The sequence below is a fragment of the Hypomesus transpacificus genome, chromosome 9 (genome assembly GCF_021917145.1).
Source record: "Hypomesus transpacificus isolate Combined female chromosome 9, fHypTra1, whole genome shotgun sequence".
Classification (NCBI taxonomy): domain Eukaryota; kingdom Metazoa; phylum Chordata; class Actinopteri; order Osmeriformes; family Osmeridae; genus Hypomesus; species Hypomesus transpacificus.
The window spans coordinates 18,598,266-18,613,770 of record NC_061068.1 but is presented as its reverse complement, the minus strand read 5'-3'; the positions used below and the strand labels follow the sequence as shown (position 1 = coordinate 18,613,770).

Below are 15,505 nucleotides of genomic sequence, written 5' to 3'. Positions count from 1 at the left end.
GACCAAATAGCACAATTTTTCTCTAAAAAGAAACCTCCGTGGTGGGTTGCACGCTGCTCAGACTAGTACTACTATGTCACAAAATAGAACACAAAAAGTCAGTTGGTCGTGGGACTGGAGCAACACACATCCTTGTGAGTGCAGAGGGATATTTAACAGATTACACTGTACAGGTCTACAGCTTATTCAGGCATGCAAACTCAACACTTTTAGATGAGACTCACCTTTGAAACCAAAATGGGTAACCTACGTGATTTGTGCAAATCCGATGATAAAGTATTTGGGGGGGGGGGGGGGGCATCGCCAACTTTACAACTTGCTCTGGAACCAATCGTCACTCCTAATGCCTAAACCTCACAGCCAATCAGAGGCAGAGTGGGGAGAGGTTTACAGACCCATCTTACGTCATCTAGTAGAAACAGTTTTAATACAATATAAAAAATTATATCTATTGGATGTGTTAGCTTTACAGTAAGTGATGCTTTTGACTCATAGAAAATAAAGTAGTTCAACACAGGTAATCCCGTTTCTTTAATCGTTTTTTATGATGTATGCTATACAACAAAAACTATTATGACTAAAAGAACAATACATTGTTTACAAGAGCACATATTCTACATTAATTTTGCTCTCAAAGTGCACCAGATTTATGCATTTAACTTTAAAATGTAATACATTTTCCTCCGGGGGAGCATGCCCCAGAACCCACGTAGAGGGTCGGGGGTTCACCGTATCCTTCTCACCTTTTTTACCCCTGACCAGTTTGCATGCCTGCTTATTGCTTTTGTTTGATAGAGACAATCATACAAAACATGTTGGTATTTTACAGTGTTTTACTAAGAAGTATTGTTTTTTCATAAATACAGTTGGTGATGGACAGCAATAACCCCTCTGGGAGACATAGTGTATTCATAACAATCCAGACAAGAACAAAATTAGAAAATATCCAAGTGTCATTCATTCTTGCTGGATAGACTTTCATTCTTTGCATTTCTGTTATTCTCTGTCAAAAGGCAGTGTATTTAGAGCCAGACTGAGCGTGCAGCTTCTCCTCTTCCTCCTCCTCCTGGTCTATCTTGTTATTTTTCTTGTTAGACCATTGAAGGACTGCCTCCAACAAAATTGCTAAATAACTGGTGCATGAAAAAGGAGAAAGAGAACAAGTCAGCAAGACAGATATCTGAAAACAATTGCAGAAACCAGAAGATTTACAGATAAGAGCAAATAAATGGCATATTGATGAGGATGTTTCAGTTAATTACAATCTTGAAAAGATTCATACTAATCAACACCACCATAAATAACTTACCATATTTAGGAACGGGATATTCACCAGCGACAGCATAAATCCACAAGCCATGGGAAAGAAGGACCTGGCAGGAGAGAAACAGATGACAGTGTAATTAGACAATAAAAGCTGCCACTCTCTGTTCTGATCTCTCTCGATAGAGAGACAGTTTATTTCCAGTTTGACCCATTTCTCCAGTTCCTCACCCAGTAGAGCTGCGAGACAAACATGGATTTTAGATTTTCTACAGGTATTCCATCCTCCATCTTCAAATATCTGCCATAAATGTCAGATCCAGAGGCATATTAAAGCCATACCCATCTTATTACTCTCAAAGCTCCTCACACCAGGTTAAAGTATTGGAAAATAGGTAGTTTCTTCCAATTAAAACTATTATTTAATGTAGTCATTTGGTTATGGCTCAGTGGTCGAGCGTTTGAATGCAGATCAAGAGGTCACTGGTTCCTCCCCTTAAACTATGTGTCGTTTTGGACAATAGCACATTCTAAAGACTACATTATTATCTACACCAAAAGTTTAAGATCACCAAAATATTTGTTCTGTGATCTCACAAACTGGGCAGTAATTAGATTTGGGGGAAAGTACCCCAGGCATAAAATGAATGTGTTTCATAACCCCATGTGCATGGGATTTAACAGGCTCTAACTTTCCTAGTAAAATGAAAAAGTTTGGACTAAAAGAGTGAAAGCTCTTCCATCAAGAGGTGGATGTGAAATGATTTGAGACTTTACTCCACTTTTTTTGTTAGGGTAATAGTTTTCCAGTTTTTGTGATATTTTCAAGTTGAGTAAAAGAAGAGATAACTTAATGGAAAATGTCTCCAATAAAAGTATAAAGTCACCTATTAGAATACTACTTAAGTAAAAGTCTTAAAGTATCTGATATTTACTGTACTTAAGTATCAAAAGATTTTTTTAAATATTAAATGTACTTCAGTATTGAAAGTAAAAGTACAATTAAATTCAGTCATTCAAAAAGCAAAGGGTCAGAAGTTTATTATTCTAAGTGCTGTGTCCACCATGACCAATGACAAGGAGTTGTTTAAAAAAAAAAAACATGCTAATTATGATAACTAAACATTAACGTTGCGGCTCATGGGATTCATCTTAATTTGCCTCAATGTGTTTCCTGAGGTTGGATGAGGAGTTTTTGGATGCCAATATTTCAGTAGCTTTGGGTACGCATAAGAGGCACTTCATCCGGTAAGAAGAATCTTTCAGTTCAACAAAAAAAAACTTTTCTCGCAAATATGGCAACGGGTGTTGGTCTTCGTCATCACTGTCGTTTGTTGCAAGAGTAGCAGGTGCTTCTGTTTCTGCTTTCATCATGAAATCAGTGATCGTAGAGAGGAATTCTACTCATGTAGTCGCTCGCTAGCTAGCATCCTGGGCATCACTGCGAATCAACAAACCGCGGCTTTGAGAGCACTTGTTTGCAATTGTGCATTAACATGATTAACCATGATTCAACTTGCAAGCTGGTACCACTGATTTGCCAAACCTGCTTGCAGGTTGTGTTCCACCACAGTCCCCGACGTTGCTCTCAGGATTCTTTTTTTAATTCTAAAAATAGATTTGATTTTGTAGCGAGTAACAAAGGTTTCAGGGGAAATGTATCAGTCAAAGTATCAGTTTTCTTTGCAAAATGTAGTGAAGTAAAAGTGAAAGTAAACAGAAATATAAATAGTAAATTTAAGTACAGATATCTAAAAAAAACGACTAAGTACACCACTGCGTAGTATGTAGACAAAAAAAAGACTTTATGTGAATCAAGATGTGGCCGACTACAATATGTTACAGATTACCGTTTCTTTCAAAAGTGTGTCCTCTTCCAGTGGGAGCCTTTAAACTTACCGGAATAGAATAACAAAACCGTAGCTTTCCACCGCCATGCCGATGACTGGCCAACGGCAAAGTACCAGAGCCACTCCCCCTAGGAAGAAGGTCGAACCCCGGAGCTTGTGTCTCTGGAAGAAGAAGTGAGCGGTCCTCCGAAAGCCGATGATGAGCGCTAGCCCGGCTAGAAACAGGACCTGAGATGCACGGGGGAGACATGGAACATCAGTTAAGAAAGTAAAAATTAAAGTTTTTTTACAATCACTTTGGCACAAATTTCAGAACTGTGATGTCCTTTTTCAAAACTCTAGACACAAAACTCACAGCTGATGATCAAAACGCTAAGACAATTTTCAATTGCTTGGATACCTTACACATACACCTTAGATCATTTGTTCATTGGACTATAATAAGCTGTTCAAAATGACACAACTAAAGATCAAAGTTCGTCCGTCCGTCATCTGCCGCTTGTCCGGGGATCGGGTCGCGGGGGCAGCGACCTAAGCAGGGAGGCCCAGACTTCCCTCCCCCCGGCCACTTCCACCAGCTCTTCCTGGGGGACCCCGAGGCGTTCCCAGGCCAGCCGAGAGACATAGTCCCTCCAGCGTGTCCTAGGTCTTCCCCGGGCCTCTTCCCAGTGATCAAAGTATCACCAATTCAAAATGCAAATTCACGCATAACCACACATTCCTTACATTATAATGATCTATCAATTGATATTACTGCTCAAAACTGTAACTGTTGCATTTCTCTTATTGCATAGTTTTAAAGAAACTGACAAAGAATATTCCAAGTTTAAAACATGAAAGTTTCATTTTAACAAGATCCATTGACACCAATTACTATGAAACATGAATAAATTGGACTAAACCAACATGTTTTCAGATTTGAAAATCAGCAGCACCTGTAGGTATACGGGCCTTGTACTGTAATTGCTTTGTCAATTTACAGCCTTGTACTTGACCCCATACTCTTCTTTCCTCAACCCTAATCCTCAATAGGGTTGAGGAAGGAAGAGTATGGGGTCAAGTACAAGGCTGTACGATAGGCACCCTCATGAACAAGTTCCTCTTCTCCAGGCCATGGATGAGGGTTACAATTACATCACAGCAGACCAGTGTCAGGTCTAGATTTGCCATGCCTGGAGATTTTTTCAGAGATGTTTGTCAAATGAAAACATCTATTGCAATGTGACTGAAACTTGCGGCCAAATCCACAAGACAGGGGTGATTGAAATATAGGAGAGTAATCAATCCTTTATTTTGCTTTGTTTGTTTGTTTTTTGAGCCAAGTGAGGAACACTGCAGTACATGTTCACGTACTGTGGCATAGTTCTTTTTTAGCTAATTGGGGTGTGCTTGCCTTCGGCGAGCTCAAACCATTGTTATCTCACATGTATATTTATTATTATTACAGTTTTTTTCAATTGCTAAGAAGCGCTTACCCATACTTCGGATACTTTTTCTAAACTCTTAACACAGACTGACACCTACAAAACACAATTGGCCAAATGGATAATTTTCTTCTCAAAAACACATTTTGTTAAATATATACTAACTCTCCATTTCAATACAGAACACATGTTTCTCTGCACACACCGACTTTACCAAAACACTGGAAATCTGACTCAAAATGAAATTATTCTGTCAAAGAATAACACTTGTTTTTACTTCACAAGGTACATGCAGTCAATCAAAGTACACCAAGTTTCAAAATACTGGCTATTGTTGACGTTATAAAAACTGCATAGACTTATGTTTCAGGTATTTGCATGCAAAACATACAATCCACCTTTTACACTAAATGTATTGGTAAGGAACTGTATGTCCACATACAATAATGTTCACATTCAAACACATTTCAGTGGCCCAGGGAGATTTGAGCAGGCCCAGTGAGAGATGGAGGGAGAGGTGCAGAAGCAGTGAGAGATGCAGAAGGAGGTGCAGGTGCAGTGAGAGGAGCAGGGCTGGGGATAAGAGCAGGCCCAAGGAGAGGGCAATGTAGAGGTGTAAGAATGTGTGGTGGTGGCATTCCAAGGGCTGCAAGAACAGTAGTCAGTGATGAACTTCGTACCACTATCATTGACCATGTCATCAACCACGGTCTTTCACTAAGAGAGGCTGGTGAAAGCCTGCAACCCAAGTTGAGGTGGTCAACGGTTGCCTCCATTATACTCATCTTTCAACAAACCAATATTTTGTTCACTGTAAGCATTACTGTAAAACGTTTTCTGTTCTATTACTGTATACTGTGTTTCTACTGTACTTCCTTTAGTAAACAGTAAGAAAAAAAACGGATTTGCTTTTTATCTTCCAAACATTACAGTGTTTGTATTTTTCTGTGTCTGTTTCCAAAAACATCACTCCTCAAAGTCCTTCTTTTATAGTAATTGAAGGAAATAACCCCTGCCACTGAGTCTAAGTTAGACTGGAATCAGCTGTGGTTGGCCCACTTTACCCAAAATAAATCAGCTGCGTGTCCATTTTTCAATAGTTTTTTTTTTTGCTGAGATATGTTTTGTTTTGAACTGATGATATACTGTATCTACAGTTTGGATAATTGTTTTTGCTATTGTGGGATGTTGTTTGTTAACATTCGTAAATACTACACAAACAATCCATCATTTTGTTGGGGGGTATAGCTTGTCTGTTAAGAAAATGTAAGCATTGTGGAAATGTGTTCACTGACTGCATATTGTGTGAAAAAGACATGAAATATGTGAATTGTACAAAAAAGACTGATGCTGTGCTAATTGTGTTTAGAGTTTAAAAAATGTTTCAACTGTTTGGACAAATGCTTGTTAGCAACTGAAAAAAACGGTATTGTTTATTTTCGCGCCCCTAAGGCTCAGCGGTGGCTAACTTGCTAGCCACAGTCACTGACGCTACTGACACTAACGTCACGAAATAACGCGTGACTACCTCTAGCAGAACATTAGTTTAGCAGCTCGTTAACTTCTGGGAGATAGCTAGGCTAACTGCTTTACTGCAAGGGAGCTGCAGAAACGCCACAAGCAAATTGGCCAGGGTGATAACTATTTACTCATGATGTAAGATGCATCTGTTTTCAATTGTTAAAATAAACATTCCTCACATATACATTTTTGTCGTAGGATTTATTATGACATTAGATTACAAGTAAACGATTTGTTGGTGAAATTATCATTACCTGTGGTTTTAAACCAGTGTAGCTCACTGCAACGCTGTACTGTAGCTTAGTCTAGTACAGTAGCTAAAAAAAATCTCCACAGCTGTTTACAGTAGCCTACGTAGGAAGTCAAACAGCACATGTTCGGCACTACCTAGGGGTGTCACGATACCAAAAATTCAGTAGTCGGTGCCAATACCATTAAAATAACACGATTCTCGATGCCAATTTCGATACCATGGTAAAAAAAAAGAGGATTGTCTAAGATTCCATGTAGGCTACTTGAACCATGAACTTCTTTAAAATATTTGAAAAATAGCAAAATGTCCTACAAAGACATACAAAACATGTGCAATAGAGCATAGCACAACATACTAAAGTGCAATTAAGCCATTCAGCTAACAAGATGAACATGACATGAGTTTACCTTCTAAGCTATGGGCTAACGTTAAAACTACAGCTAACCTAAACTATGAACATAAGCCATTGTAACACACGTGCCCACCATCTCAAACATCATGTAACGTGTATTTTAGTATGACATTTAGACATTTACATTACATTTAGTCATTTAGCAGACGCTCTTATCCAGAGCGACTTACAGTAAGTACAGAGACATTCCCCGCGAGGCAAGTAGGGTGAAGTGCCTTGCCCAAGGACACAACGTCATTTTTTGGCACGGCGGGGAATCGATCCGGCAACCTTCTGATTACCAGCCCGAGTCCCTCACCGCTCAGCCATCTGACTCCCTATGACAGATTAAACAAACAGAAAAAGAGCATTCTTTGGATGTATTCAGAATTTCGCCGCGACTTCAACGAACATTGATTTATTTTGTATGATGCCAGATGTTAGCATCGGTGCTGCGCCTCTTCTGGAACTGAATCAGAACTTGCCTTGAATTCTTTAAACAAATCCAGATGACGATCTTTCAGGTGCTTAGCTAAATTGGAAGTATTCCCCCTTGGTCTGAAGACTGCGGTAGCATTTTTTGCATAATGGCTTCTGCGGATTAATTATAACGCCACGGTCATCTGCCTCAAACGCAAACTACTTTTTTTGCCTTGTCAACAAGTCGAAGCGGGGCGATCGCTAAAGCAGCAGTTGTTAACTTGTTTTTCTTAATGTAAACGTCGACTGGAACACTCCTGAAGGCGCAGCACCGATGCTAACATCTGGCATCGACGCTCACGGTACTTACGGTACTACAAAAAAATGGGCATCGTCGGTGTTTTGTTATTTTAGCATCGGAAGGTACCGTAAGTATCGGTTCTCGTGACATCCCTAGCACTACCCTAACTTAAATCAAAAGTCTTTCAATAGGTGAAACTATCTGACTAGTGACTACTAACCTGAACTCCATTGCCACAGCCTAAACTTCAATCTGTTCAATAAAATAATTCATTTCAGCCTAGAACGTACAACGGAAGTAACGTTAAATCAAATTCAACCAACGCAATCGCTACCAAGACAGTCTACTGTAGTAGTAGTTGTAGCCTACAATTTACCGGGGCAACTTCTCCACACAGCAGGGCTATATCGCATTTTGCCTTGTTACTGACAATGATCGCTACCACTGACATTTTTATGAATGAGTGATTTTCCCCTAAATAAATGTAAAGCTTATTTACGTTTTTGGGGGCATATTTTCAGTTTGCAGATGGTACTATTTGAATCACGATTCCATCTGAGATAGCTGCTGGTAACGTTGTTGTTAAAATAAGCTTCAAAGGGGGTTGTTTATTAATGAATGAATGCAATATGAGTAGGCTAAATGCCTGAAAATATCACGAGAAGTGAAAAACTTACAATGACTTATAAATCATAGAGATTAGGTCAATTTTTACACCAGTCTGCCAAATGTATTCGTTTTGATTCAACTATGAGGTTGCTGATCACCATTCCCTCTTGCAGGGGAAATGAGAAGACAACTATTTCATTCTACTCTTCACTCTTAGTATTTAAAGTTGTAAATGAGCAGAAAAAAACATGCTTTTAAATCTATGTAATCTTTATAAATAATAAGTAGGCTATGCATTTTGATATAAAATATACAAAAAATATCAGTTGTAAAATGTAATTTAAATATGGACCCCTACCACCAACGCAAGCAAGCACACCCTACAATTTCCCCAGAAATTGTACCCTCTCTAGTTATGTTTGCTTTGACATGTAAAAAAAAACTAAGAAATGTTGTAATTTGATTGTACTTCATCAATACATTTCAGATTTTGCTGAAAATGATTCCACTGTCTGTTGTATTCTCTTTTAATCTACTTATGTTGATGTAGTATCTTATGAAAAATGTTAAACATATTTAATGATTGTACAAATAACTACATGGTGAAACTATGGGTATCTTTTGTTTGGATGATATAAGTGAATGTTGCTATGGTATTTCATGATAAATATGTTTTTTGAACTAATGATTCTGCATGCGCAAGGTGTCTTTAGAGATATAAACATACAATGATATGCTTTTAACATGTGACAGTGTGTGTTACAAGTAATGACTGTTTCGAGTTTTGTATCTAGAGGGCTCAGCCCTCTCCTGTTCTCCTTGTTCACCCACGACTGTGCGGCAACGCGCAGCTCCAACCTTCTTGTCAAGTTTGCTGACGACACAACCATCGTGGGCCTCATCTCTGACAGTGACGAGTCAGCCTACAGAGAGGAGGTTGACACCCTGACATCATGGTGTCAGGACAATAACCTCTCTCTTGACATCAGCAAGACCAAGGAGATGATTGTGGACTATAGGAGGCGGCAGGAGGAGGAGTATGCACCCCTTCTCATCAATGGATCGGAAGTGGAGAAGGTCAGCTGCTTCAAGTTCCTCGGGGTGAACATCAGCAATGACCTCACCTGGTCTGTTCACACGGACAAGGTGGTCAAAGCGGCCTGTAAGCGCCTCTTCTTCCTGAGGAGACTGAAGAAGTTTGGTATGGACTCAGTCATCCTCACTAACTTTTACAGATGCAGAGCATTCTGACTGGTTGTATTACAGTGTGGTATGGGAGCTGCACAGACCGGGACCACAAGGCCCTATGAAGTGTGGTCCGTAATGCTGAGTTCCTCATCGACAGGAAGCTCCCAGCCCTACAGGACACCTACCACACAAGTTGCCTAAGGAAAGCCGGCAGGATTCTAAGAGACTGTTCCCACCCATCCTTCAGTCTCTGAGGCCCCGTTGCCTTCTGGCAGGCGTTACCGCAGCATCCGGTCGCGCACACGCAGACTGGACAACAGTTTCTACCCAAGGGCCATCAGGCTTCTGAATGGACACTGATATGGACATTGTTTTTCTGCAAACTAGTATAGTGTAATTATCGACTATACTAACCCTAATACTTCCTATTGTTATCTGTAATTTAGGAGGTTTTAGTATTAGGGTTAGTATAGTCGATATTTATTGCTATCTGTATATGTAGGAAGTTTCACTTATTTAAGCTCAGCATTGATGTAAATTGTGTTCCGTGTACTTATATGTTATGTTACGCCAGGTGCTTGCGTTGTCTTGTCTTAAGAATTTCAGTGCCCAGTCTAACCTTGTGTTGTTATGTGTACCTGACAATAAAAGACTTGAACTTGAACTAGAGTTTTGAAAAAGGACATCAAGGTTCTGAAATTTGTGTCAAAGTGATTGTAAAAAACTGTAATTACATATACAAACCTCAGCTGAAGATCATAACGAAACAGTTAAGTGCATTCGAAAAAATTGATATTTTAAACAGAATTTTGGATTACAAAGCAAGAATATAGCTGCAAGCAGCGATGCGGGTTCCTCCGCAAAATTGCAAAATATTATAAACATGTACACTGTAGAAGATTGAGAGTTGGACAACAAGAGAGCAAAACTACTTCATTTTTGGCCAACAACAGGGTTATAGGCTGAATGGGGATTTGAACTCATGAGCATAAGGTTACAAATTAGTCTCTTTATCCTCTCAGCTACACACCAACTGTTGAGATTTTATGAATAGAAAGGGCAGAGCTTTTCATAGGATATTGAAAGTCTTCTTGAGTTGATCTCTTTCCAGAATCTCAGTCAATGCACAACTAACAGTAGTCATGTGGGCAACGGGGCTAGGCAGAGCTCATGTTCAGCTGCTTGCGAGAATCGCTTGTCAGGGTACAGCAGCCGACTCTCTGGTCCCAATACACATGCACAATCAGGTTGACCAACAAGATTATATTAACTAACAAACACTAACATTACAAACATCTAACTGAACGCAACACAACAACTGAAATCCCCCACACGGCTGTTGTAAGCGATCTATTTTCCATAAGTCTATTTTCGCGTTTTTGGACATGCCGCACTGCGTGCTGGGAACCCAACGGCGCTGACACAGATTACCTAGCTGTGCTCCGACAAGCTTTGGTCAGCTTTGGGACAAAAGTTAAGAAACGGTTGACATTTCAAGGTGAAATTGCATTAAATTGCCCATGATATTTCAGAATGATGTCTGCCTGTTTAACTAAACAAGTAATACAAATTATGACAGACCAAAAGACTGTGCCTGGATTCAAACCTGTGACCTTGCCCTTTGCAGTACAAAATTTCAACCCATTGAGCTACCCGCAAAGCTGAGAATATTTGGTCAGTTACTGTATAAAAAAAAAAACCAGTTTCTTCCGTAGCACAGATTTTTCGATTCGGCCAAAGTTTAAACAGCTGTAATTCAATGATCTTTTGACATATCAAGGTGAAATTCCGCGCGGTACTTCAGAGTGATGTCATCCTGTTTAACTAAACAGATATTCAAATTTAAGACAGACAAACACTGTGGCTGGTTTTGAACCTACGACCTTATACTTTGCAGGTCACCATCCCAGCTCATTGAGCTATTCTCAGTGTTGAATATTATCATGTTCAGTTAATGTACCAAAAAGTTAGCTGTTTTTCCTGTGGTAAGCGTTGTTAGATTCAGCCAAGGTTGAAACAGCTCTAATTCAATAATATTTTGACATACCAAGGTGAAATTTTTCATGGTACTTCAGAGAGATGTCATTTTGAACCCTATTAGGTTTGAAAAACCATCAGTCAATAAATATATTTGATTTATTGTCACAAATAAATTTAGTCAATGTGCACATTGACTACATTTACACCTCTTTCAGCCATTTTGTATTTGATTCCATTGTCCGAAGTAACGTTTTTAAATACATCAATTATACATATCTATTCAAAATGTCAAGTCATTTGGACCTTTGGTTCAAGAGAAGAGGAATTTTGAAGGTTTTCCCAAAGTATCACTGTACAGGAAAATCCATCATAGTTCCTTTAAGCTTTTTTGTTCCCCATGATAAATGAGGCATGTACACCAAGTTTCAGAATAATTGGAGCAATGGGGTGAAAATGCCATCACTTTGAAAATCAGACTTTAGGGTGTGGCCTGTGGCGCCCCCTACAGTTGAAGGTGTCCCATATTTGGTGTGGGGGTACCCACTTGGATGTAGTATCAATGGGCCAAATTACAGTTTTTCACGATTGCCAAAACGCATTTCTTGAAACAGTCAACCATTTTCTCAAAACACAAAACCAAATATTCAAACTCAATTTCCCAAATCTCTGACTCTTCTGGCAAAATAAAACACTCGCTCCTAACCATGTAACTTGTGTTCAAAATCAAACTATGCTTTCAGATCATAAACACAACCAATCAATATATAAACACTATGGAGCAATCATTAGACACAACACAAAAAAAATTGGAACACAGAATCCAGGCTATGTAGTTATTTGTAAAGACAAATTTGTTCATGTATAATAAGTAAATGCATTTACATAGCAGTAAAGAAAATGCATTTTGGATTTTGAAACACTGAATTTTGGTGTTTCAACACCCATTGACACTTTCCTGATGTATGACTATGTTTAGCCTGTGTTCTGCACCTCTCTTTTGACAACCGTCTCTGGAGGAGGGGATCCCTCACTGAATTGCTCCTCCCAAGGTTTCTTGCATTTTTTTCTCCGCTAGTGAGTTGTTCTGAGAGTCTTCCTTGAGGGTTGAGGTTGGCTGAGGGGCAGTTCTATCGGCGCATGTGAAGTAGTGATGTGTCGTGAACAATTCGTTCATTTTGAACGAATCCTTCTAAGGACTCGGGAGTAACAAGTCCTCTCAACGAGTGATTCGTTCATTTCCCGACTCGTTCTTTCTACGAGTCTTTGGATCATTTTTCACGTGACCTGCATAGGCTCTGTAGCTAGAGGAAACTAACGATTCGTTCATTTCCCGACTCGGTCTTTCTACGAGTCTTTGGATCCTTTTTTCACGTGACCCGCATTTTATTTTTTTGTAGAGGAAACAGTTTCCTTATTCCCTTTCGCGTGGCCGCTGTTTTAGTAAGGCGTGAATGATATTCGCTCAAGTTATCATACTGACTGGTTTTGTTATTTTCACTTTACATTTACACTTACAGTTTAGTGCATATGTGTGTGATAATACATGACCAAATCATAAAGTGACTTAGTACTGTCAACAAAGAACAAAGAAAAACCCACTGGTGTGCTGGATCCAGCCATGAAAACACTCCACACCTATGTCACCACAGGCCAATTCCATTGCCTGTAGGAAATTTACCCTGGTATATGGGTTTCAGTCATACAACTTCCACTGCCACACAGAGAAAAATTCTTCATTTGGGTTGAGAAAAAGGGCTGTATGAAGGCAAACATTTACAGTAAAAAATGCTAGTTGATGTTGAACTATTCTCGTACACGGACACCACGGTGAAAGCTTACATTGTCCCAAACCAGCATTAGAAAAAAGTGTGAACAATTTTGAGTCATTGTGTTTTACAGATGACAACTGTGTTGTAGTTGTGTTTACTATTTGCTACTTGTGTTTACCATTTTGCAGCACAAGCGCAATCACAGTGCAAAATGTGTTTAGTGAATGAGAATGTGTTTAGAGTTTTTGCCAAAAGACTGTCTGATTTGACAAATTGGTTTAGTTCACTGACCATTTGATTCAGAGAATGGGGTTTAGTGTTTTAGCAATCGTGAAAAACTGTAAAAAATGTGTTACCAATAACATGTTGAGTTATTGTGGCACAAGGAGAAGAAGATTAATAATAAATATAGCTGCAAGCAGCGATGCAGGTTCCTCCAATGACGGATAAATATTAAATTTGTTTTGAGATTACATAAAAATCTCCCTGAGAACTATATGTTTCGAACAATGTGTTTTCTACTTTTTGGTGTATTGTTTATTGACTGCTTGATAGTGTATATAATTTTGATCCCTTTGTTTATGATTTGAGAGCATTGCTTGATTTTGAGCACAGGTAAATCTGTTTTGAGGCGAAAGTTTCATTTTGCAAGAGGATTCAGAGGTTTTGTAAATAGTGCTTGAAGATTAGGTTTTGTGTTCACAGTTTTGAGAAAGTGGGAGACTGTTTCAAGAAATGTGTTTTAGCAATTGTGAAAAACTGTAACAAAAACAATAAGTTTCCTTAATAATAAAACTAAAAATACAATAGGAGTAAATATCCTTGCTAACACAATCTGGTTTAAAAATGACACACTCAACATGATGGATTATTACAGATATTTAACTAAAGATCCAGGAGAAAACAGTCACGAGACAACTTTAGAGTATACTGTCATTCTGACACTGCCAAGGGTCTCTGGGACCTATACCGGATGGGAAGATGACATGAGGAGGACAGGGAGGGTTGTGGGTTATCGTATGTGATCACAGTTTGTACTCACATTGCCAAACGCCAGCAAGACAGAATCGAAATACAACAGCACACCGAAGAGAAGGAAAAACAGGCCAAAGCCTGTGAGACCAATGCCAATCCCTGAAGAAACCCAAACAACAAACCATAAGTTAGTTTTTTTCAACTGCTTACACACAAAAGGTGACACGAAACCGGTCACTCAAATCCAGAACCACACATAAAATCTGCAAAACCATACACACACATTTTTGGCCTTTGACTCTGTTTTCAATTTCATAAAACACTTTTTGCAAAACACAACACACAATTCTCCAATCTCTAATTTGAGTCATTTGGGTATAATTTGAACCTTTACTGTAGAAATGATAACAAGTATGTAACAATCTACTGTAATGTACACATGTTCTAATGTACACATCATAGCTGCTTCAGCACAACACACAGTATACTATACACATACATATATTTTAGCCCCCATGCATCCATTGACTGCAGTGCACTGCATGGTTGGTCACAGTCTTGTGGATTACTGTATCATACTGTGCAACAGTACAGTAAAGAAAACATTCTGACAATATTGTTCTGCCATGAACTGTAGCAGACAGTATTATTCAGAAAATAGTAAATAATAATGTCTGCTACAGTTCATGGCACACACACACTATTCCATAATCACCTTTTTCAAAATTAGGTTTGGTTTTGTCCTACTACACTCTTTCTTTCGTACCGTGTAATACTGTATTCACAACCACAAATGCTTACAGTAAAAAAATGAGTTTGGTTCCAATCTTGTTTTTCATGTTTACCATGAATTACTAATCATCTCTGCCATTACTTTCAATCTTGTACAGAAATGTACATAAGAGCTAATAAAAGAAGAGCTTTAGGTTTTGAATAACTGTGTGTATATAATATATCCAAAAATGTAATATCATGGTAAAAGTGTTTGCAACATAAGACAAATGTTTGCTTTTAAAATGTGTTTGTGATATTTTGAATGCAGTGCTTCATTTAGCAAGAGATACGAGGCATTTTGCATGTGCAATTCTTAGATTTGTGTGTAAAGTTAAAAAAAAGAGGACAAGTAAAAAAGAAATGGTTAGCAGTTGAAAAAACAGTAAATTGACAGAGTAGCATTCCTTCTCCACCATAAACATACAAAAGCTACTTAGGACTAAATAAATGATTACAGATGTTTATGTGCCCCAGCAATTACTCAAGGCTGTAATATTAGCAAGAAAGCCCTTTAATACTCTATTGCGTAATGGGATTCAAAGATACATTTAGGTGTTGGAAAGATTGCTTACTTTGAAATTCTGTGATTGCAAACATAATGAGCTGTCTTCTTGCCAGTCCTTTCTTCTCGTTCTCTTATTCCCGTACGATCTTCATGGAGATCTATGTTTGCCACTCATCACTGTGACCTTTGAACCTTGCTGTCACACCCTGGCTGATAAACATTAACCAAAGTAGCAGGATTAGATTAGGAGAACGCCCCCCCACACACATACATACTCATACA

The 15,505-nt window shown here is 38.7% G+C and overlaps 1 protein-coding gene across 1 annotated transcript; it reads right to left on the bottom strand.

Moving 5' to 3' along the window:
- Positions 1–644: 644 nt before the first annotated feature.
- golt1a (golgi transport 1A) lies at positions 645–15,404 on the bottom strand. Its single transcript, XM_047025965.1, has 5 exons — positions 15,291–15,404; positions 14,012–14,103; positions 3,163–3,341; positions 1,310–1,373; positions 645–1,133 (listed from the first exon to the last, which is right to left on the bottom strand). The coding sequence occupies exons 1-5, from the start codon at positions 15,313–15,315 to the stop codon at positions 1,092–1,094; spliced, it is 402 nt and encodes a 133-aa protein (XP_046881921.1). The 5' UTR covers positions 15,316–15,404; the 3' UTR covers positions 645–1,091.
- Positions 15,405–15,505: the final 101 nt, after the last annotated feature.